Here is a 23,195-nt window from a genome sequence, read left to right on the forward strand (position 1 = left end):
ATTTGAATTTGTTTACCTGTCTGGTCACAGGCTTGCAATCACAAAATCTCTACAAACATTATATAAACTATTAAAACCTTGGATAAGAAACCCAACATTTTTCGCCATTGTCCAATATTACAAAAACATGGATTACTGAGTTGGGAAAACATTAAACACAAATCTCTGTCTGGCTGACCATGGACTGTGCCAGCCTGCCTCTGGGGTTGGGGGCGGGTGGGGGCTCAGGAATCCCGGCCGGTGGCGTGCCTTTCGTCTGGGCGCCGGCGTAGGTCACGAGCGGTCGGGTCATTGGGTTTAGGCCAGGTGCGCCTTGGAGTGGGGCGGGTCCCTGCCGGGTGCAGAAGGCTCTGCGTGTTCTCTGTTCCTCCTGCTCCTCGGCCGGGGGGCAGCTGGGTCCTGACCTCCGTCTCTGTGGTGGGGGTCTGGTGTACGGGAGGGTGGTTGCTCCTGGATCTTTGTCTGACGGTGAGGCTCTTGGATGCCTGGATTGGCCGGGTTGCTGCGCTGTCTGCCCCCAGCTCTGGGGTGTGGGGTCCCGGGCCTCCTGCCTCTGCTGGAGCATTCAGTGTGATCAAGGTTCACTCTAAGAGGCACACATTTTTTCAACACACCCGCTTATTCACCTTTGCACAAATGCGGACATGGGTATTGCTTTTTCCCTTTTTCTACAATATTGTGTGTACCTGTCTATGAGCAGAAATCCTGGGAGATAAATCTTTAATCATTGATGCATGATTATACTTCTAACCCGTAAATAGTTCTGTGCAGACCATTCTTTATTGTCTAACCCCTTATCCCCCATCTGTGACATCCAACTCTGTTTCTTTCTCTCCTCTTTTGTTTCCTTTTTCCGTCCGGTCCAACAAGGAATGCATTCAAATATAATTTTCATAAATAAAGCTTAGCCTCAAATACAAAAGGGGTTTATACAAATATACTCTCAGTCTGTGTGTAGACCCATAAACCCCAATTGTAACAATAAAATCTGTCCAACACAAGAGGCACTCAGCTCTGATCTGCTTCGAATAACTGAATAAATCTTTTTTTTTTAATTAAGCCTCAGTAACCGCCTTGCAGGCATGCCTCCACCAGACCAAAGTAACAAGTAAAAAGTGTTGTACCTGACGTTGAAATAGGCATTAAAAATGTCAGCGAAATATAAAGTTTAAATGAGTGAAATAGATTGCAAAGCGCATTATTCTTTCTCTTGTTGCTTTGCCCCGCCCTCATAATTCCTGACCAATAATTAAAGAGATTTTCAGTCACGCCGTTTTGTTTACAAGCTTTTATCCGGAACAGGAAAGTCCACTTGACAGCAGTTTGATTACAGACCAAATGTAAGGTCCAGGACTCGATTTGGAGCAAATTAAGCGGATTTGAGCCGGACCAACAGACTTTTCCAGTCCGAACACACCCTTAAATAGGGTGTTAGAGATCTTATGTGAGTTAGATGGTTAGATGCGGTGACGAGGCTCCGGCTGGGTGGTGGGCGTCTCCTGGGTCCTCTGGGCCCTGCCTCCGTCTTTGGCCCGCATCTCGATGTCCGGCGCCTGGTGGCCCCAATGGCTACTGCCAGGTATGGCGTAGCGCCTGTCTTGTGGCCTGGGGGCTCTGACACGGTGCAAATGATTCCCCAGTGCCGGAGGGTCCCCTGTAGGGGGGCCTCCTCTGCACCTGGCTGGGTGGATGGGCGGTCCCCCAGCTCGGGGTGCATGGGTCCCGTCGTTGGGGGCGCTCCTGGTCCAGGGGTCACCCCCTCTCTCCTGGTCTGGCTGGGGAGGATCTGGCTCCCCTCATGAACACACAGCGTGCATGTATCTCCACCCCCATGTGCACGTGCACAGTCACACTGCTCCCTGTCTGCTTCATCCCTCATCCTAACCCACAGTGGGACAAATGTGTTCCACTCATCTTAGTGTCAGAATGTAACTTTTGGATGTAATTGTCTTTTCAGCAGATCTAGCATAAATGTTACACAGCTTAATATCAAAACCTATTCAAATGAGCAACTCTGCACTTGTATTCCCTCACTTTCTCCCCCTCTCTCTTTTTTCTATTGTTTTCTTCTCATCCCCCTTTTTACATTATTCCACTCTCTCTTCCCGCTCTAAAAAAAAAAAAAGAAAATATATATTTATAACATAAAATGTAACAAATAAAGAAAAAATAGTAAAAAACAGAAAAGGGTGTTTATACAAATATAGACCCTGGTTGTCCAAAGATACTCTTTTTGAAATTGTAAAACCCGTCCAACACAAAAGGCCTTCAGCTCTCATCTGTTCGCTCAGTTGTTGGACAGAATATGATTTAAAAAAAAAGATGGTTAGATGAAAGTCTGATTTTTTTTTCCCCTTTAAGAATGCACTGTGGGGGGGGCTTTGAATGGGGGAGTAGCAGAGCCACACTTTGCAGGCTTTGCAGGGGACGCCCTCTCCAAACTGCAATTACCAGCTCTGTCCCGTCCATCAACCACGAGTCCTCCTCCTCCTCAGTGAGTTGATGTGATGTATGTATACATCCATGGGGGGGGGCTGTGGTTTTATATGCCCCCTCACATCCTGACCCCAAGTTTCCTCGTGTTCCCATATTTCCTGTGGAAAATGTTCTGTGGAGGTTCCAGGTTCGGGTGAAGCCCCGTCAGTGACGGTTTTGGTTCATGTTGTTCAGGCTTCATGTTTGTTGGCGCCATCTTCACTCCTTTATCCAGAAGACTTGCAGAATTGCAAAGGAAAGAAACCGTCAGCAGAACCATAAAGTCTGGAGCTGCACAGTAAACGGTTCATCCACTGGATCGTCTTTGTGACAATATTTCTGGTTCAAGCTGTCAGATTGGATTCTCTTTAGGATTATTTTGAGTCATGTTGGCGAAAAGTCACTGGTCTCCTGAAATAATAGGTTTTCATGAAGAATGAAGCATTTTAGAGGTGGGGGGCTTTAGATCCATGCAGGTGGGGTCAGTTAAAACCCCACGATGCTTCTTCATGTTTCTTTCTCAGGTTTGTTAAATGCTTCAGGAATGAGCAACACCTGACACTGAGATCACATGTTCAGAAAAGCTTTTATTTTTATTTTTTATCCAATATGCATAGAAACATAAATGTTCTGATCCTGAAGCTTTCAAAGGCCACAAGCGTGAAAAACATCAAAGTTCACGTTGGCAGAGAATCTGGGTTCTAGTTTTTGTGTTTTCTCCCTCCGAGGATCTGGTACTTTTCTTCACGTGTACGTGCACATGTACGTGCACGCGCAGAGACACACCTGAAGCCAGCAGAGGTCAGATGCAGTTATGCTGACATGGACCAGCATCTGCTCGGCAGCTCCAGAACGGCTCTGATTTGCACTTAAATGAGTGGATTTAAGTGGAACGCCACCATTACCACTCTGCCATATGTGATCCCAGTGTCTTTATCCTGCATTACACTGAGGAGGATGAGAGGGAGATGAGAGACGGAGTGGGGGGAAGCGACGAGAGGGGGGCGAGGAGATTAGGAGGGACAGCAGGAGCAGAGGCGGTGAGGGAGAAGAGGCGTAAAGAGAAAGGAATGGATCTGTAATGACAATGAGAGGAAAAGGTGAACGGAGGGAGATGAGAGTCGGGAAGCAGAGAGCGAGCTCTGCATGATGAAAGAAGAAAAGCTGCAAACACACAAACACTCGGCTGCCGCTGTCCTGTGGACACACAAACACTAAAGTTGAAGAAAAGGAGACAAATTTCAATTCCTTTATCACCACACCTTGACACTCAGAAACAGGCCTTTAATTGATTCAAACTTTTTAAAGTCCCTCGCTGATCATCTTTTGATCTATTTTCAAAGTGTTCCCAGTGGTCTTTTAATTATGATTATGCTGTCTTTATCCAAAACCGAATAAACTGCTGTTTTTTAGGACATAGTTTCTGCAGGAGTTCATTGGAAATTCTCCTCTAAGATGTGGACGGAACTGTTAACAAGCTAACATTAGAGGTGCAACAAAAATGGCGAGCAATATTGGAGCTGTCCAGACGTCCAGTTTTTTTCATTTGCTCCTAATTCAAAATAATGTCAATTAAAAAAACTCCCAAATTCAATTTTAAACTTTTTCTTTATAAGTTTCCTCTATCATTAACCGCAACTATAGTTAAAAACAAAAAAGTGAATTAAAAAAAAAATAAAGTTGTGAATTCTGATCCCACTGACATTTATTCATTTATGTAGTTTGATCTATTTTACTGCAGTAGTGGTGGACTGCATTTAGCCTTCTATAACTTATCTTAATCTCAACCAATTTTGACAGACATGCACCTTTTTTTACATCTAATGAGCAGAGCGGCATTTCTGCTACCGCTTTCTGGGCCGTTTTTCACCACTTCTGGGTCTAACACGATCCGCTGGTGCATTATTTACACGATCAGCTGTCGACGCCTGGCATCCACAAAATGCAGCCAGAGATCGCTGTTATATCATCTATTTTGTTCCATTTTAAATAGAGCTATAGTAATAAGATAATTTCCCCATTGTGGGATCAATAATCTTCCAAAAAGTTCTGTTTTATTTAGTTTATTTATTTATTTAGTCTAATAATTAAACTGTTTCTGGACTCTTTGCATTTGCCTGTGACCCCGTGACGAATTCTTAACAGTTTTTTACCAGAAGAAATGTCGCATTCAAGACAAAGTAAAGTCGTGTTCACAACAGACATGTTCAACCTAAAACTAAATGTTTTATTCATGTTTTTTTCTAAAAAGTTGCGCACAAAGTGTTAATTTGTACACAACTTTGTCTTTATAAATGCGTTGCACAGAATCCTTACCCCACACTTTCATACCTGTTTGCCCAATTTTAACACGTTGGAGGGGAAGGGTCACCGAACTGTGAGGAATCACACACCGGCCCGTTTGTTGGTCGTAGCACGGTTCACTTAATCATGTCTAGAAAAGGAATGGAGATTACCAACAGACAAAGCAGTCAGCCTCAGACACACACATATGCAGACCATGTAAGGGTGAGTGTCCATCAGTTGTGTGATTGTGTGATCTCTGTTGATGTAGGGACACTAAGGGCCTTAAAAGTTTTAAAGAATGAGACTTCAGGAGGTGTTTAAACTTTCTTTTGTTTTGGTCTGTTAATGTTCTTCACCCTCAGCCACATGGATTTGAAGATCTTTGCCCCAAGTCCATAAACGCACACACACTGCACAAGTCATTAACACACTTCACAAATCAAGTTTCCAATAAATGAATAAGCTGCAGAGTATTAGCACTAGAAACATGATAAAAGTCCTCCTCCATTGTGCCCTTATCAGAGTCAGATAGGATGGGGGGGGGGGGGGGGGGGGGTCACACAACACAGTGCTCATCAGGGTCGGTGGCCCTCCCTCCAAACGTTGAAAGGCTGACATTGTTGTAAGATTCGGGACGAACACAGATTAGATGTTGGGGTCTCCAGAGCCTTGCAGTGGATTTCTGTGCAGCTTAAGAACGTGGAAAATAACCGGAGAGGGAAGAGCAGCAAAGTTACAGCAGCAGCATGACGGTTCCAGCCAATACCAAACCCTTCCGTGAACAATCCAAAGGGCAGCCTTTGGTGAGTAAATACAGCCACAAAATACCTCCAAATATCAAGAAAAGATTGTGAGCGATAGTAAAGAAAATCAGGAGACTGCTGCAGCTTTTACCACATCCAGTGAAACAGAGGTATGTGGTTTCAGACTTTAGCTCATCATTTATGTGACCTCTGTGTGCAGAGAAAGAGATCAACCATATTTCAGGGAGGAGATCCATCCATTTTCTGAACCCGTTTCATCCCTCACAGGGTCATGGGGTTGTTCCCTGCCTTATCCGGTCACTGTTGGGCGAAGGCAGCGTACATACACCCTGGACAAATCAATAAGGAGAGATTCTATCAATAAAATATTTGTTGGGTATAGAGAGATGCAGGATCTTTGGCGGTTAGGTTCTTGGTTCAACGATGACTGCTCTGTAGCTGCATTTCCATTGGCCAGAAATTGCGCAAATTGTTTTTGTGATCATAAATTTTGCTGAAATAAACATTTTGAAAAACTTGTATTTATCAAAGAAAGGTTTTTGCTCTTGAAGGAGGTGGGTTTTTTCAGGTGCGTCAAATTGAATGAAGCATTGAAAGGGTCAGATAGTTATGGCAATGCCCTTCTTGGTAGGAGCTGGCGGCCGCTGTGCAGCGCGGCATCACAGCTCATCAAAAGTTGCGGCTGTCACGTGGAATTGTTGGATCCACTGGAGGCTCCTCTGGAAAATCACCAACCATCCGTAGCCCCTCCCACGTGTAAAGGAGCTCGCCGCTCCACAGCCTGATGGAGATACCTCCGTCTCCTTTGATAGATGATGATGAGCGGTAGAGCCGTGGCAGAAATTTGATTGTATCTGTTGTAAATCAAAGTATTGTTCACATCCATCATCATGTATTTGAATGAATTATCGTGTGAGTTTGTGTTTAATCGCATAAATAGTGTAATTGGAAAAGTGTGTTTTTTCAACATTAATTTCTATAAAGTTTTACACATGTATGTGATGGAAACACATCTTATGTGGGATTAGCTTTGACCATAGATGAATAAACCCTTCAGAACCCTCCAACGCATAATCAGAACCTGCTCTGAACCCGATTCTACCCTGAACTGGGTTCTACTCTGAACCTGGTTCTGCTCTGAACCTGGTTCTACTCTGAATCTGGTTCTGCTCATCAGTGGGTGTTGTTCAAACTTCCCTCACCCTCATGCACTTGTGATTGTGGTTCTGATCCACCTGATGTCCCTCTGATGAAATAGGTTGACTGAAAAACAAATCAGGTCATTCCATCGAATGTGTCGTTGGATGTAGACGTTTTATCGAATTTAGCTTCCAAATACCAGCTGTTGACTGACTGCAGCTCCCTGAACATTTCCCCTGTTACAACAGAATCCTCTGGGGGGGGGCTGTCATATTTCAATGAATCCCCCCGACCCCAAGTACGGAGGTTTGTGCTCTAAAATTGTCTGACTGTGTCTGCATTGTTTCTTTCTGTGTAATTAGCTCCAGCAGAGACGTTATGTTAAACACTTTTACCGTCTTTTAATTGATTAAAAGTCACTGTGTTTCTGCGAGGAAGAGCGCCGCAGATCCAATTAGCACTGTAACGTGTAAACAGGAGCAGCCGCTCCTGCAGTGCGCCGCGCTCTGCGTGCACGTGTGTGCACGTGTGACTCAGTGATCAGCATCATTCCTCCATCATCACTTTCTCCTCCAGCTCAGACTTTAGGAGGAAACTAAATTGCCTTAAAGGGATTTCTTATTAAGGGGATTACACCCATGTAATCCCTTTTGTCCCAGTGGACATAAAAAAACACAAACATGTGCACGTACACACCCACACAAACTCACACATAACCAGATTAACTGGTGGAATGAAATGTTTACAGTCTTTAGATGTGTGCAAATGAAAGCGCCCTCTTTAAATAACACATCATATTTGTGTCTGTCTGTTCTACAGCAACAGTTTTCTGCCTGTAAAACCTCTTTGTTTCTTTTTTATAATCTGTGTGTTCAGTTTTGATATTCCTCCTCTTTGATCTCTCATTAACAAGAGCAAATCCACTTTTAGAACCACTAATGAGAGTCTTTAAGGTGCAAAAACGTCTGTTTGTTCAAAGGCGAGACGGCGCTCTGCCTGTTTCCACAAGGATAACAACACACAGCTGATGATCCGTGACGGCCAAGGACGGGATTAGGACGGAGGGGAGAAAAGTGGCATGGGGATTGAATTTTTTATCCTGTCAAGGAGCGCACTGGGAGAGGAATTCTGACTGGCATCCATGAGCCATGACAGCTGATTAGTCCAGGGTGCAAACATTACGGCATCAAGTTACAATTGCCCCTAGAAAATGTAATGGGGGGCCAAATGGGTCCAATGAAAGTGTTCCATGTTGTGCTGATTCAGTTCAGTCCAACTATGAACAGAGATATTTATCTGATATTTATATTTCTTTGAAATTTGAGAAATACAATTATTTCACACAATATTTTTGATTATTTCATTGTCAGTGTTTCATTGAGAGCATTTTGTTCTGTCTTTGCTTATTTGATCATTTAGTTTCTTAAAGACTCACACTAATGGTGTTTTGAACATGTAGTGTGATGGAGGACATATGTAAAGAAAGTTAAAGCTAAGTTTCTGAGTATTTCTTTATTCAAATTGTTGTGAATCAGACGCAGACAAAAAAAATTGCAAGTTAAAAAACATCGTATCTGTGATGTAGAAAATACGCTGGGCGGGGCATAAGCTCCATTCTGATGCATCCACTTGCAGACAAATAGATCCATGACCACCATTTTTATTGTACTGCTAATGTTAGCTTGGGGAGTGAGGGGCTGTAAGCTAGCAGGAGAGAGTGAAAACAGAGAACTCTCAGCAGCAGGGAAAGGGGCGGGGTTTCTCCCGACAACTCAGAGGTGAATCTCTAATGAACTACTGGAGCTCTGCAGAACTGACACTATATTACCAAAAGTATTGGCTTCAGCATCCGTCGGGTTACGACGTCTACCACTTGGTGGCAGAGCTGTTGTTCCCAAACTTGATTGTTTTTTTTATGACAGAGCTGACAGTTGGCTGATAGAAGCCCTGAAAACAGTCTGCATGTCTGAGTAATTGATTTTATACACCTGTGGCCAGACCAAGTGATTAGGACACCTGATTGTGATCATTTGGATGGGTGAGCCTATACTTTTGGCAATATAGTGTATGACCTAAAAAAAACGACACAGACTTTCTTGATTTTTGGCTAAAAGCAGCATAATCATGATGTAAAAGACAACTGGGAACACTTTGAAAATAGATTAAAAAAAAGGATTGAAGTGGGACTTTAATACTGCGGTGGTTGTTCTTTTGTGACATCAGTTCCTCTGCCACCACTGGAAAAACTAAAAAAACTTTTTCTTTTAGCTTCAGCAAGCTACTGCCCTCTATAGTTGATTGTTGAAGCCGGGGTATCTGTTTGAGCCCGCCCCTTTTTTAGGTAACATGAGTGAGTAATTTAGTGATCACTTATTATATCAGTCATAGTGTTGGAATTAGTTTGTTCAGTTTTAGAAAAATTCTTGATCACTAAAAGATAACGATCACGTTTGATCGTTGAACCACAATGTGGTCAACACAAATACGACAAACAGCAGGCATGTCCAAAGCCTGGCCCATGTGCCAAATGTGGCTCACATTGAAATGTCCACTGGTTCACAGGCTCCTGTCATAAAATCAATAATATGCAGCACTTTTGAAGAACTGTGTGTATGATGTCTTAGTTGTGATTGGCTAAATTACATTGTGAACTGTTGTAAACTTGTGGCAACAACCTGGGCCTCCTTGACCCTAAAGGGTCAAACGAGAACAGCGGATTCATTTGTCTCTGTGATCAAAACCACAGTGGTTTGTCAAAAAATATTTGTGTTGTTTTCCTGATGACGTGATTTAAATTTAGAACTTAACAGTGATGATTGAACAAAGAATAATGTGAAACACTTAATGTAAACCCAGATATAATGTTGATAAAAGCCTATTTTCCCAGACAGACTTTTTTTTAATTTCTGATCTTTAAATATGAAATCCACATACTTTTGGTAACATTTTATTTTATCTCTGTTTTATGGAAAGAAAAAAAAAGACAAGTTTGCCATTGCAAAACCAATTTCCTTAAATACAGTAGTTAATTTGCTTTGAGTGTCCTTATAAGGGTTCAAAGAATGCAGGCTGATTGGTTTCGCGCTTACATTTTCACCTCACCAAATCTGACCCTCTTTGCAGAGAAAGATGGTAGTTTGTTGGGGGTTTTTTTCAGCAATTGGAGCCTGAAGGCAAATGCAGATCTGCTCGAACTGAACACTGACAGTTGCTCAATCTTTGACCTTGTGAACAACAACCTTCACGATGTGTCTGCAGGTGGAGCTGACTGGCAGCAGCGTTTTCGACTACATCCACCCAGGAGACCACGTGGAAATGGCAGAACAGCTTGGGATGAAGCTTCCTCCGGGACGAGGAATGAGTCTGTCCCAAGCGGCCATCAACGAAGACGGAGCGTCCTCTGCTTCTTCTTCATCGCACTCGGAAACACCGGAACCAGGTAAAGTTTGTGGCTGGAATTCTAGAAAGGCGGAAATACAGACCAAACCGTCCTTCAAATCTTCAAACGTAGCATTAACCCTTAGAGTGTGGATGCTGAGGAGCATGCAAACCAAAATTACAACCAATCCAAGCATTTGAGTGTCTCCTTGCCCTTCCCTGGGTTTTCAGGTACCTTCCTCGTCTAATCTAGATACAGTCCTGTTGTTGGTGTTTTGCACTAATCAGCGTTCCCTGCAGCTGTTTTGATTTTCATCTTTTGAATGAACCTGCTTCCCTCCATGCTAAACTGTTGAGAACTGGAAGTCCTCTCTAGGCCTGTTTGTCTTCTCTCATCCACCCTTTCATCCATCACTCCCTCCATCCTCTGCGGCGCGGCTCGCTCAAGACTTTTTACCTTCCAAAAGCTTTTCATGGTGCAGTCTGTCTCTCAGGCCGATGATAATTTAAGTATTAGGGGAAAATCCATTTATAAATTAAACAAAATGACTTGATATCCATCAAGTCCCTTAGTTCATCAGCCTGTTCAAACAAGGAGTTGTAGATTGGCTTTGCAGCAGCCGGGGTCTTGGGAGACGGCACAGTAATTAGATCTTCCGCAGATTTATTCGGGGCTGATTGGTGCTGGTGATTGTGTGAGCGTGTCTGTTAAGGGAGGACTTTAAATTAATTGGAGTTTGTTGGAGTTCTTTTGTTCTTTTTTTCTTTGGTTTTATGCCCATCTCAGACAGCACCCCTGAAACCGGAGGTGGGTAGGGAGAGAATATGAGGATGTCGTCAGATTCTTTTGAGAGGATGGATGCCCCCATTTATCAGTTTTGGACAAACCATCAAAGAAAAAATAGAAAATATTAAACAGAGAACCTAAATGTTTTCTTTCTTTCATGTCAGTTTGGTTTAGGAGTGACATCCAGAGATGGACAGACATGTTTTAGCAGACAGAATTTCATGATGTTAGTGTGTCTGCAGATAAATCAAGAGATTCTGACAATGTGACCCCCAAAAGGGGGTTCTTTCAGGAAAACTCAGGATGGCTGCTGAATATCTGATGTTTAATTTATATAGGAGTTATTATAGATCCATTTTATGTTAAAAGGAACTTTTCTCTTAGATGTTTTTATCTTCGTAGACAAAATCATTTGCACTGGAGCTTAGCCGTTTGATTTTGGAGAAACAGTAAGTTCATGTTTTTTTTTTTCTTTCAATCTGATTGACGGGTCGATAGAAGTGTCAATCATCTGATCTGACCAACGGTTTCTAGGTGGTTACTCTTGGTTTTGAGCCAGTCCATACATTCACTTCCTGAGTCTGAGAGGGAGACCTGGTTGCAGAAAAGACGGCGCCCAGAGATCATTAGCCCCACACGGAAATTCTTCAAGGTTTCAGAATTGTAGCACCTTTTATGAAGACCTTTATATGTGCAACATAAGCTTAAAATGGTGCAAAAACAGTCATCCTTTCATTCATTTAGAAAAGAATATCAACAAAAGTGTTCAGATTTGTGAAAGTGTAACACCAGAGCTTTAGCTCCAGGGTTTACACTCCAACCGTAACTTTTCAACCCTTAATGTGATCGACTTGAATCAGCGTATTCTGTCATGAAGAAAGCAGCTTTGTGCCGGTATGCAGTACTTCATATGCATATCGGCGAAAAGTTGCTTGAAAGCCACCTTTCTCTGCCGATCGGTTGATTCATGTTTGCTCGCGTGATGAGTTACAGCCGGAGCAAAGCAGGCTTTGACAGAGACACCTCCAGTGTCTAATGTAACTGTTAGGGTCGCCAGTCAGATATGTGTTTTTGGACCAAAAAAGGATTTTTTTGGACTATTTTCTGACCAAAATAAGGGGGGGGGGGGGGGTGAAAAAAGGGAAGTGAACTAACGGTGGAAGCAGGCAGAGTGCCAATTCAGACTATTGATGTCTGGGCCCAACGTCGTTTGAAACCAGGTCTTCTTTGGATTTGACACAAAACAGGAAGTTCCAAATCCTGCAGTGACACTAAAAAGCACTGGAGGCAGAAGAGAGCCATTTCCTGTTTACTCCCATTAAAAAAAAATCAACATTTTTGTAACCCAGAATTAACACGTTAATGGTCTAATTGCAAGCAGCATTTGGATGTTTGTGTCATTGTTTGTGTCTGATTTTTAGGAGCTCATGTTTTTGCTTATTTAGGGGTGTGTTTTCTGATTGACAGGCAGGTGGGTGGACCCAACAAAGCTTCACACTTGACTTTGTGTTCTGCCAAAATGTGCTTTTCCAAACGTTGCTGAGTTTAGAGGAGCAAACTCGAGACAAAGCCGTCCCTGTTCATGCTGCACTTTTGTTTTTTTTGTGCCATTACAGAGTCTTATTGGTCACATGACCCCGTCGATCCTACATGTATGAGGTTTAATGGGACAGTGCAGTTATGGTGACATACTAGAGACTGCTGAGGTAAAACTTTGATATAAATGTGAGGGGGGGCTGTAGGCTACCGGGGGTCAGTGGGGGCGAGGTTTCTCCGTGTCAACAGTCTCGCCCACAACTCAGAGGGGAATTTCTGATGAACTCCTGCCGCTCTGCAGAAACTATGTCCTAGAAGACGACACAGGTTTTTGGATTTAGTCTAAAAACTGCATCATCATAGTTAAAAGACCACTAGGATCACTTTGACATCAGATCAAAAGATGCCTTTAAAGGACTTTAAAGTTTAACTTTAGACTCATAAAGATCAAGACTACGAAAACATCAACGTGCAGCTTCAGCCTAAACTCATGTCAACAGTCAAGCTGTCCCTAATAGAGCAGCTCATTACAGGTTCCCCCATCATAGATCAGAATTAGCTTTGTAAAAACACCTTAATTTTTCCAGGATCAACAGTAATTCAGGCCTGAAGGAGAGCGCCATACGCTCCTTGTTATTAGCTTCTTGCAGTCTAATTGTCCGCAGCGTCACCTTATTTCAACATCGCAAGTCTGAAGTATTGTTGCTAATTACTCTATTAGCACAATGGAGGGGAATAATTCATCATAATCACTCACATTTATCACAATCATCCAAGTTTACAGTCACCTCTGTTTAATTTCCAGTGGTAATTGGAATAAAACAAAGTATTTTTAAGGGTTCTGAAGTAGAATGTATTTTGGATGTTGTTCTAGGATCTGAAATGTGACGACCTGCAGGTCTGAGGGTGTAGATGAACACACGCTCGCCTGGACCTCAGCATTCCTTCAGGATGAGATGAGTGTCCTCTTTTCCTGAGGATAACATTTAACCTGAACGGCTGCAGTCAGATCATTGGTGTCAGAGGAAGACTCTGGTTGTGTCTGAATTTCTTCGCTACTTAGTGTTCGACATAGGATGTTCACTATTTTGTAGGTTTGTCTGAATCTGTCCCTAGAAATGATCTAGAATTTTCTGCAAACAAACAATGTGCATCGATGATGACTGACTGCATTGCCTTTGAACAATATTTCACCTGAAAAAAATTGAATTGAAGTGAACCATGTAAGTTTTCATCTTCAAAACACAGTGGAGTCTTTGTGAAATGTTTATATTATTAGGTTTTTACTTCAGGAAAATGGCGATGTCATATTTGTGATCCTGGTGTCCGACTTGGTTTGAAATTCCAGGGCACCAGATAGTCGCACTATATCTTTTTTTTTAGTAGTTAGGGAGTGGGGAGGGAATTCGGACATAGCGTGTGATTACGCCTTCTTAACAACACAAGCTTCCTCCGATATCTGTCTCTCAATAAAAAAAACAGTCAGATGATTATGAATAACTAATCTGACCTGCTAATCGGGTCATCTGCACACATTTTTGGATTGAACCATGTCCCTTGTTTAACGAAGGACATTTTAGTATTTATTTATCTTTAAAAAAAGAAAAACTAAAAACTTGCCATAGGCTTGACTCACATTTTTCTCATCATATGTGGCTGGGTAGCTTGGTTGGTAAGGTGGAAGGCTGCAGGTATCCAGGGTTTGATTTCCGTAGGGGAATGAACAATGACAATTGGGGCAATTACCATATCAATGGCGAGCCCTTAACATCACCCAGTGAGGGCACTTGGGCAAGGCCCTTAACGCTGCTGCCTCGTCTGCAGCTCACCGCTGCCCCAGAGGATGGGTCAAATGCGGAGAACAAATATCGCAAACCAAGGTGTGTGACAGAAAGTGGGACTTTAATTTAATATTGTTCCAGGTTTGTACGCTTGGATTCATTTTGGATGACATAATTGGATTATCTGTTCTTAACAGTTATATTTTTGAGATTCTATTTTAGGAATAACATAGTCATACACTGTAAAGACTGGTAAGTGGTCTGTGATGTCACACTTTTACCTAAAAGTACAGATTTCTTTTTTTTTGGATAAATCGACATAAAAACAGACCTGACAGACTTTTTTCATCAAAGCGGCTAGAAGACCCACTCCAATAAAAAACGTGTTTTTAACAACTTCTTGTCATATGTTGCTCCTGATGAAGGACACATATTAAAGAAAACATCAGAAAACATTAATTGCGACATATCTGTCTTTTCACAGTCTTCCCACATCATCTTCAGACCTGCAAATTCTTTTCTCACAGATAACTAACACAGAGCATCCTTTGATGCATTCTAGACACAGCTAACACACAAGTTCCCAGGCAGATGCTGGGAAGACGCAAAGAAAGGGGGTTTCCCCCCAAGGGTTTCACCTCCACCTCCCTGTGAAACAGAGTTGGACACACACACTTCTGCAAACATGATTATATCACCTATATACTGTAGCTAAGTAATGCATGAAAGCAAATATGAGATAACTTAAATACATTACTCCAACAGATATCATACATGAAGGCTGCTGTGATGTAGTTGACTTCTGCCTCACACAACTACCCCTGGCTGCAATCTGCAGACCAAGGCGTGGCTCAATGTGGGCGGGGTTAAACTCGTTGCACTCCGCCCACTGTTTGTGATCCTTATTTGTCACCGCATTATCCGTATTTTGTATGTTTTCACGTTTGCAATATTGCCACCTACCAAAATTTTTAAGTGCATCCGGAGATGTGCGGGGCGGGGGGGCGGGGCGCTGGTGGGGTTACTCACCCAGGGAGTAAGTTAGTGTAGAACCGCCACTGTGTCTGTTGCAACCGCGACGGCTCTTATCTCACATCCCAGGTAGCAGATGGAGGTGGGCCACATCTGGCTGAATTCCAGCAGAGGTGGCATTCGTCTGCCCCACGTATGGACCAAAACATTTTGGGATAAATGTATCTTATATTTTGCACTAGACTAGAGAATGCCATTCACTTCTCTTTTTCTGGGTTTGTACACTGCAGCCTCACAAGCTGTGGTTCAAATCCCAGCTTTCTGTGTGGATTTAGCATGTTCTCCTCGTGCATGGGTGGGTTCTGTCCAGATTCCAGCCTGGGATCCACTGCATTGTCAGGGGCAGCGGTGGGCGTTTGTTCTGCCGGCTTTGATAAATGAGCCCGTCTGTGTCGAAGTGGTGCTGAGTGGAATGGAAAAAAGGAAGGAGACCGAGCCGGATAACAGTGAGTCCAGTTAAAATGGCTAATGGAAGTGCGTCTTCATTGGTGCGCCTGTCCCACATGCTTTATGATGGGAACAATAAGAGAGATGGCTCACATTCCAGCGGCAGATTTCTTTTTCTCTCCTTAAAACCTCAAAGTGTCACATAAAAGCTAAGTGAAGATGAAAACCGTTCAGAAAATCTGACTGCTAAGTCTGCAGAGGGGAAAAAAAATGAAGAGAATCACCCCCTTAAATCCATTAAATGGAAAGGTTTTTCAAATTTTGTAGATATGTGTGGCAGTTCTCCTTTAAGGAAGTGCATGTTCAAACATATTTTCCACAATTTCTCCTGCTCTGCTGTCTTTAAAACATCATGGAGGTCTCACATGTTGACACGTTCAAGATAATATTCTGGACCTCCGGTTCCGGGTGGTACCTGTAGAGCTCAGAACTTAACACCAGCCCAAAAATTCCTTTATCATGAAATTATTGCAAAAAGCGAGCCGACCATGGCCCGAAGAAAGGTCCAGCGACTAATAAAATGCAAGACATCTAAAAAGGACTTGGCTAACTTGGTTTTTGTTTGTTTGTTTGTTTGTTTTGATTGCTTGATGTAAACCAATTCCAAAAATAAAACAAATCCAAGTCTATCGTACAGTTTCAGTTTTTTATAAATTGTTTTGAATTTCAAGAGCAGTTGTCTTAAGGTTTCAACACATCCGTTCTGGCATATTCTAAATCGGTTTGTGTTGCAGTCCCCATGGGAGATACCATAGTTGTGTGTGTCTTAAGTGCATTGTGAAAAGTTTCTCACGTTGTTAAGATGTGATGCTGTCGCCTGGTGTCTTTACGCCATACTCTAGTCATGGGTACGGTGCCCATTCTGGGTCCTTACTGACCACACGCCAGTCCAGCACGCTCAGGGTGAACATGAAACGTAAATGCCCGTTGGATGCTCACACAAACCAACCGACCAAATACCTTATTTCTAACAGTCAGGCTGTGGATTTAGCACTAAGGGGCTTCCTTCACAATCCTCAAGGTTTGGGGGATTGAATAATCTCCAGCATGCCGGCAGAAAATGATGCATGAACATTTCCTCTGTATGGGCTCACTGAGCGGTCTATAACCTTGCCATTTGGTGTAGGCCACCTGCGTCCCCAGTCCACGTTTGACCATTTTTCAGAGGACCCGTATCCACCTGTAAGGGTATATGTGACTAAGGCTTAAGGACTGTTTATTGCCACCATCTAACATAGTAAACCTGTTTCTAGACTGTGACAGGAAGTCTGAGAAAACTGGTGCATGCTTGGGGACAACTTGAAACTCAACACAGAAAGAATCCAGCCAAGATTTGAAGGCCTTGGAAAGTTCTGTTGTTGTTTTTTACGGTCACAGCGTGATGCGATGAAGTTTCGTGCGCAGGACTGTTGATCTCTTCTCATTCCAAGTGTCTTCTAATAACGGACGTTTGTCTTTTTCCTCATCAGAACATTAAGTTTTGGCTCATAATTTCCTGAGGGTTTGGTAACGTTTTTTTTTTTTTGTGATTTTTAACCTTCCTCTTTTGTCTAAACATGGAAACTCCCAAAAAATTAAATAAATAAATAAAGATGGAAACTCCTCCGCATGGTTGTGTTTCCTCCAGCAGCTGTGTTACGTGTGCGTCTGTCCAAACATCGAGGAGGAACGGTGTCTTCTTCTTGCTTCATGTTTGTCCACGGCTCACGGCTCATTATTCCTTTAAAGTCAACAAACTATGGCAGCTTGTTAGTTCTAAAAAGGCTCATGGTGTTTGTAGTTGGACCTGATCAGATTTGTTGGGTTTCCTGCATATTTAACTTTGGTGCGACACCGCAGGACTTTTTTTATCCAAAGCCAATTGACCGTTGACACCCCCCCCCCCCCCCATAAATGCCAAAATGCTTCCAAACAGTACAAGATCAGGCATGTTTGAGTGTCTTCAAAATGCTCCACGTTTAGTTCCTCATTACAATTATTATGATTTAAACTTAAAGTATACTTTAACTTTAAATCATAAAAATTTTTTTTGATTAGATTGGATTATTTAAACTTCATTAAACAATTCAGAATTGTTTATGATAATCGATGCATCTAATAATCGATTTTTTCCTCATCCCTAGTTTGTGTTTACACTGTAAGCAAACCAAACCATACCCGAGTCCATTTTGGAAGCAGACTGAGACCTGTTTGCATGAGCGTGTTCACACTCGCACGCTGGACTAACGTGGGAACACGACTGAAGGTGGGGGAGCAGCTCTTTGACCTGTCGAATGAAAATGTAAAAGAATGGCAGTCAGCGAGAACGGAATCTGTTTCCATGAATGGAAAGCAATGCAAGTACTGAAGGCAAAACTTTTCTGAAAGAGATTAAAACTGAAACAAAATGATCAAACTTTTATTAAACTATCCCCCCCACCCCCTGTTACTGCCCTCAATGCAATCTTCAGAGTACACAAAAGCCACTCGTGGCTCATTAATATCAGAGCTTTCCAATTAGGCGTCCCTATCAAGGACAGGGCTGTTTACAGTAGACAATGGCTGCTGTTCTGATAAGGACGGTGGAGGACGAAGAAAGGCCTGCTCTCTGTCTGTCTGTCACCACGGCGATAACACAGAAAGTCTTTCAAGTCATCTATGCAGAGGGGTGTGTGTGTTTGAGCAGTTCCAAGTTAGTCACCTGTTAGAACAGTTTCTGGAAGAAGGACTAAGCTTTCAAAGACATTTTTTCTGTCATTTGACCAAACCATGTGTAGCAAAAGGCAACTTCTACTTCTCATCTCAGACATTTTGACCTCAGCTCCAAACCAGTGAGAGCTCAGGACCACCCCCACCCCATAAACACACACCACAAGTGGGAGTATTTGTGCATTTAAGCATTCCCTCATGAGGGAATGATGGAGCATGAGATCAGCCAATGGATCTACCCAGCGTCTGTAATAAGGCAGACTTTGGCTGTTGTGGAGAAGAGAGCATGTCTGAAGGAAATTGTCATGGCTACAGAACACTTTTCGAACCCAGATGCTGGAACCCAGAAGAAACACAGCGGGAGGCGAACGTTGGCGGGTAAGAGTTTTAATACGAGGAGCAGAGAGCAGAACGTGAGCAGGTCCAGATGTCGGTTCCGAACTGAAAGACAGAAGTTAGTGGCGTCACTGGTGGACTTCTCCGTAGGCCGATGTTGACGAAGGTGGAGACACTTGATGAGGCAGAGGCTCGTGGTGGGACCGCAGGAGAGGACAGACTGATGAGAACGGCTGGGAACTGATTCGAGCGACCACTCGTGGTACTGGATTCCTGAGGGTGAGTAGAGAGAGAGACAGGTTTAGTCATAGGCTTGACGTAGCGAAAACGAACAGTAGCTTGACTTGAGGACCAACTATGCACCATCAGGGGCAACGGACTGGCGAAGACTGATGATCCTGTGGCTCCTTATGAAGGCGGATGAGGTGATGAGGTAAGTGGTCGCAGGTGTTGAGAATCAGCAGCCAAGCGGAGAGGAGAGGGGGAGGAGGCCGACAGAGGCACCATGTCAGTACCCCCCCCTCAACAACCGCCTCCAGGCGGTCAAGGGCGGCGATCAGGGTGGGCACGGTAGAAATCCTCAATGAGAGAGGGGTCCAAAATAAACGAGCGGGGAATCCATGAGCGCTCCTCCGGACCGTAGCCCACCCAGTCGACCAGGAACTGGAATCCACGACCCCTCCGACGGACGTCCAAAATCCGGCTGACGTCATAGGCCGGAGCGCCGTCGATGACCCGGGCGGGCGGTGGGGAAGTGGACGGCGGGCACAGAGGACTGTCCTGGACTGGCTTGATCTGGGAGATGTGAAACGACGGGTGGACCTTCAGGGCTTTGGGCAAACGAAGACGGACACAGGTAGGGTTGATGAGCTTGTCTATGACGTAAGGACCGATGAATCGGGGAGCCAGTTTCTTGGAAGATGCCTGAATGGGGATATTGCGAGTAGAGAGCCAAACCCTCTGACCTGGTTGATAGTCGGGTCCCACCACCCTGCGACGGTTGGCGATCCGGCAGTTGCTCTCCTTGGTGCGGAGGAGAGCGGCCTTCGTCTGAGTCCAGACGCGTTGACAACGCTGGAGGTGATGTTGGACGGAAGGCACTGCCAGATCCAACTCCTGGGATGGAAACAGAGGTGGTGAGTACCCTAGGGCGGCCTCAAAAGGAGAGATCCCGGTGGCAGATGAAGGATGAGTGTTATGGGCGTACTCTATCCATACCAGGAAGGTGGACCAGTCCTTTTCATTCTGTGCCGCCAGACAGCGGAGAGCTGCCTCCAGCTCCTGGTTCGCTCTCTCCGCTTGGCCATTTGACTGGGGATGATAACCAGACGAGAGACTGACCGTGGCCCCCAAGGCCGAGCAGAAAGCCTTCCACACTTGTGACGTGAATTGAGGGCCACGGTCGGAGACAATGTCCATAGGGATGCCATGGTGGCGAAAAACGTGTTTGACCATCAGGTCAGCAGTTTCAGTGGCCGTGGGGAGTTGAGGAAGGGGAATGAAGTGAGCCATTTTCGAAAAACGATCAATAACAGTGAGGACAGTAGTGTTACCGTGTGACGGGGGGAGACCGGTGACGAAATCAATGGCAAGATGGGACCAGGGTCGATTGGGAGTGGGGAGAGGATGAAGCAGACCTGCCGGAGCTGAGGATGAGGATTTTGATCGGGCGCACGTGGAGCAGGCAGCGACATACTCCCGCACGTCCTTTTCCATGGCAGGCCAATGGAACCTTTTGCGGATGAGGTTCAGAGTCCGGTGAACCCCCCCATGGCAAGCCAAGCGGGAAGTATGCCCCCAGGTGATGACCTCGGACCGGAGATCAGCAGGGACGAACAAGGTACCCCTGGGGACAGGAGGGAGGTCATCATTGTCTCTCAGGGCTTGGAGTACCTTGTTCTCGATGTCCCACGTGAGGGTTCCGATGACGCAGGTGGAAGGAAGGATGGTGGCCGGGGCGCGTTCTGATGGACTGTATTTTCGGGACAGGGCGTCAGGCTTGATATTTCGGGATCCGGGTCTGTAGGTGATCACAAAATTGAAGCGGTCAAAAAAAAGACACCAACGAGCTTGCCTGGAGTTGAGTCGTTTGGCTGAGCGGAGATAGGCCAGGTTCTTGTGGTCTGTCCACACGATGAATGGCTGTTCTGCTCCCTCCAACCAGTGACGCCATTCCTCCAATGCCAGCTTGATGGCAAGTAGTTCCCGACATCATAGTTTCTTTCTGCTGGTGATAGTTTTCGTGAAAAATAAGCACAAGGTTTTAATTTGTCAGTTGAGGCCTCTTTTTGGGAGAGGACGGCACCCACACCGGTATCAGAAGCGTCCACCTCGACAATGAATTGACGAGATGGGTCAGGTTGGATGAGGATGGGTGCGGATACGAAAAGGTCCTTCAGTTTGTCGAAGGCTTGTTGGGCTTCAGAAGACCAGGCAAAGGGATGAGTAGTGGAAGTAAGGCGTGTGAGAGGAGAAGCGATGCTGCTGTAATTCCTGATAAATCGCCTATAAAAGTTGGCGAAGCCTAAGAACTGCTGAAGTTTTTTCCGTGTGTCTGGAGGTGCCCAGTTGGCGACGGCCTCTATCTTAGAGGGGTCAGGTCGGATGCAACCTGCCTCGATGACGTAGCCGAGAAACTGAACGGTTGGAACATGAAATTCGCATTTCTCGAATTTTACATAGAGTTGGTTTTCCAAAAGCCTCTCAAGCACGAGACGTACGTGATGTTCATGCTGGGCCTGATCATGGGAATAGATGAGAATGTCATCAAGGTAGACGAAAATGAAGCGATTAAGGAAGTCACGGAGAACGTCGTTGACCAACCGCTGGAAGACTGCAGGGGCGTTGGTGAGGCCAAAGGGCATGACCAAATATTCATAGTGCCCTAAGGGGGTTTTAAATGCAGTCTTCCATTCGTCGCCTTCCTTGATACGAACCAGATGGTACGCATTGCGGAGGTCTAATTTCGTGAAGATACGGGCTTGTTGAAGAGAGTCAAAAACAGACGTGATTAAAGGCAAGGAATATTTATCTTTGACGGTGATCTGATTTAGTTCGCGGTAGTCGATGCAGGGCCTGAGTGTCTTATCTTTCTTAGCCACGAAGAAAAAACCAGCCCCCACAGGGGAGGAAGAGGGTCGTATGTGACCTAACGAGAGCGCTTCCTGGATGTACTGTTCCATGGCGCTTCTTTCGGGACCGGACAGGTTGAACAGCCGCCCCTTAGGTAAAGGAGCGCCAGGAAGGAGAGTAATGGCGCAATCGTAAGGTCTATGCGGGGGAAGAGCGCTAGCCTTAGATTTGCTGAAAACTGCTTTTAAGTCGTGATAACAAGATGGAATGGAAACCAGATCTACTGAGGCGGGACTCTCGGTATCTGTGGGGGGAACACGGGGAACAGCGGACAGTAAACAGTTTGCAAGGCAATAAGGACTCCACTGAGTGACAGATCCCTGAGCCCAGTTAAATTGGGGATTATGTAATCTGAGCCAGGTGAACCCTAACACTATGGGGGTATGGGCGGACTGGGTGATGTAAAACTGAACTGATTCCCTATGGTTACCTGACGTGACGAGGAGAATGGGCTTGGTGCGATGGGTAATACGGGACAGGTGTTGTCCCCCGAGGCCCGAGGCTTCAATGGGGTTTTCTAGGGGCTCTGTGGGGATAGACAAGTGGTTAACTACACGAAAGTCAATTAAGCTCTGTTCCGCCCCAGAATCTACGAGGGCCCTGAGTTCATGAACTTGGCGATCGAGGCATAACTTGACAGGTAAATACATGAATTCTTTACCAGAATCTGTGGCAGATAACTCCCCTCGCGGCCTGTCGTCTAGCGAGGGGCTGGGAAGTTTAAACGAACTGGACATCCTGAGACTAGATGGCCTTTAGCCCCGCAGTAAAAACAGGCTCCAGCTTCGCGTCTTTTGCGCCGTTCCTCTTCTGACAGCCTTGAGTGGCCGATCTGCATGGGTTCCTCCATAGTCTTGGAGGGGACAGGACGCTCAGCAGCATACAGGCCTGGATCGATCGGTGGAGCGTGGATGGACTTAGTCGGGGAACGTGGAGCCGGATGACCTCGTTCTTTTTGGCGCTCACGTATCCTAACGTCCGACCGGAGAGCGGCGGACACTAACTCCTCAAAGGATCGTGCTTCCGGTTGAGAACAAAGGTGGTCTTTAATTTGTTCATTCAAGGACTGGTAAAAAACGCCTTTGAGGGCCAGATCGGGCCAGCCAGCTTCAACCGCTAGAATGCGGAAATCGATGACGTGATCGCTAACAGCACGGTTCCGCTGTTTGAGTGCGAGCAGCCGCCGGGTAGCCTCTTCCTGTTTACGAGGTTGGTCGAATATCAGGCGGAATTCGCCGAGGAATCGCTCGTAAGACAGGTGAGAGATGGGATTGGCAGAGAGAAAAGCTTGGGCCCACTGGAGAGCTTTACTTCGTAGAGAATTAATGACAAGAGTGATCTTACTGTGGTCGGACTGGTAGAATCGGGGAGCTTGTTGACATATTAACTGGCACTGCAGCAAAAATCCTCCGC

At 44.9% G+C, this 23,195-nt stretch overlaps 1 protein-coding gene and 1 long non-coding RNA gene across 4 annotated transcripts in view; both read left to right on the top strand.

Moving 5' to 3' along the window:
- npas3 (neuronal PAS domain protein 3) overlaps positions 1-23,195 on the top strand; it is a 231,996-nt gene that overhangs the window by 177,082 nt on the left and 31,719 nt on the right. For all 3 annotated transcript variants that reach the window (XM_023951301.1, XM_023951302.1, XM_023951303.1), the window contains one exon: positions 9,924-10,104. In XM_023951301.1, the coding sequence (XP_023807069.1) occupies positions 9,924-10,104 (181 nt within the window). The remainder of the gene's footprint in view (positions 1-9,923; positions 10,105-23,195) is intronic.
- On the top strand, positions 18,628-19,068 carry LOC110017571. The gene is made up of 3 exons (XR_002293002.1): positions 18,628-18,692; positions 18,801-18,929; positions 19,020-19,068. It is a non-coding gene; the product is annotated as an uncharacterized LOC110017571 (long non-coding RNA).

This window comes from Oryzias latipes, chromosome 22 (genome assembly GCF_002234675.1).
Source record: "Oryzias latipes chromosome 22, ASM223467v1".
NCBI classification, from domain to species: Eukaryota; Metazoa; Chordata; class Actinopteri; order Beloniformes; family Adrianichthyidae; genus Oryzias; species Oryzias latipes.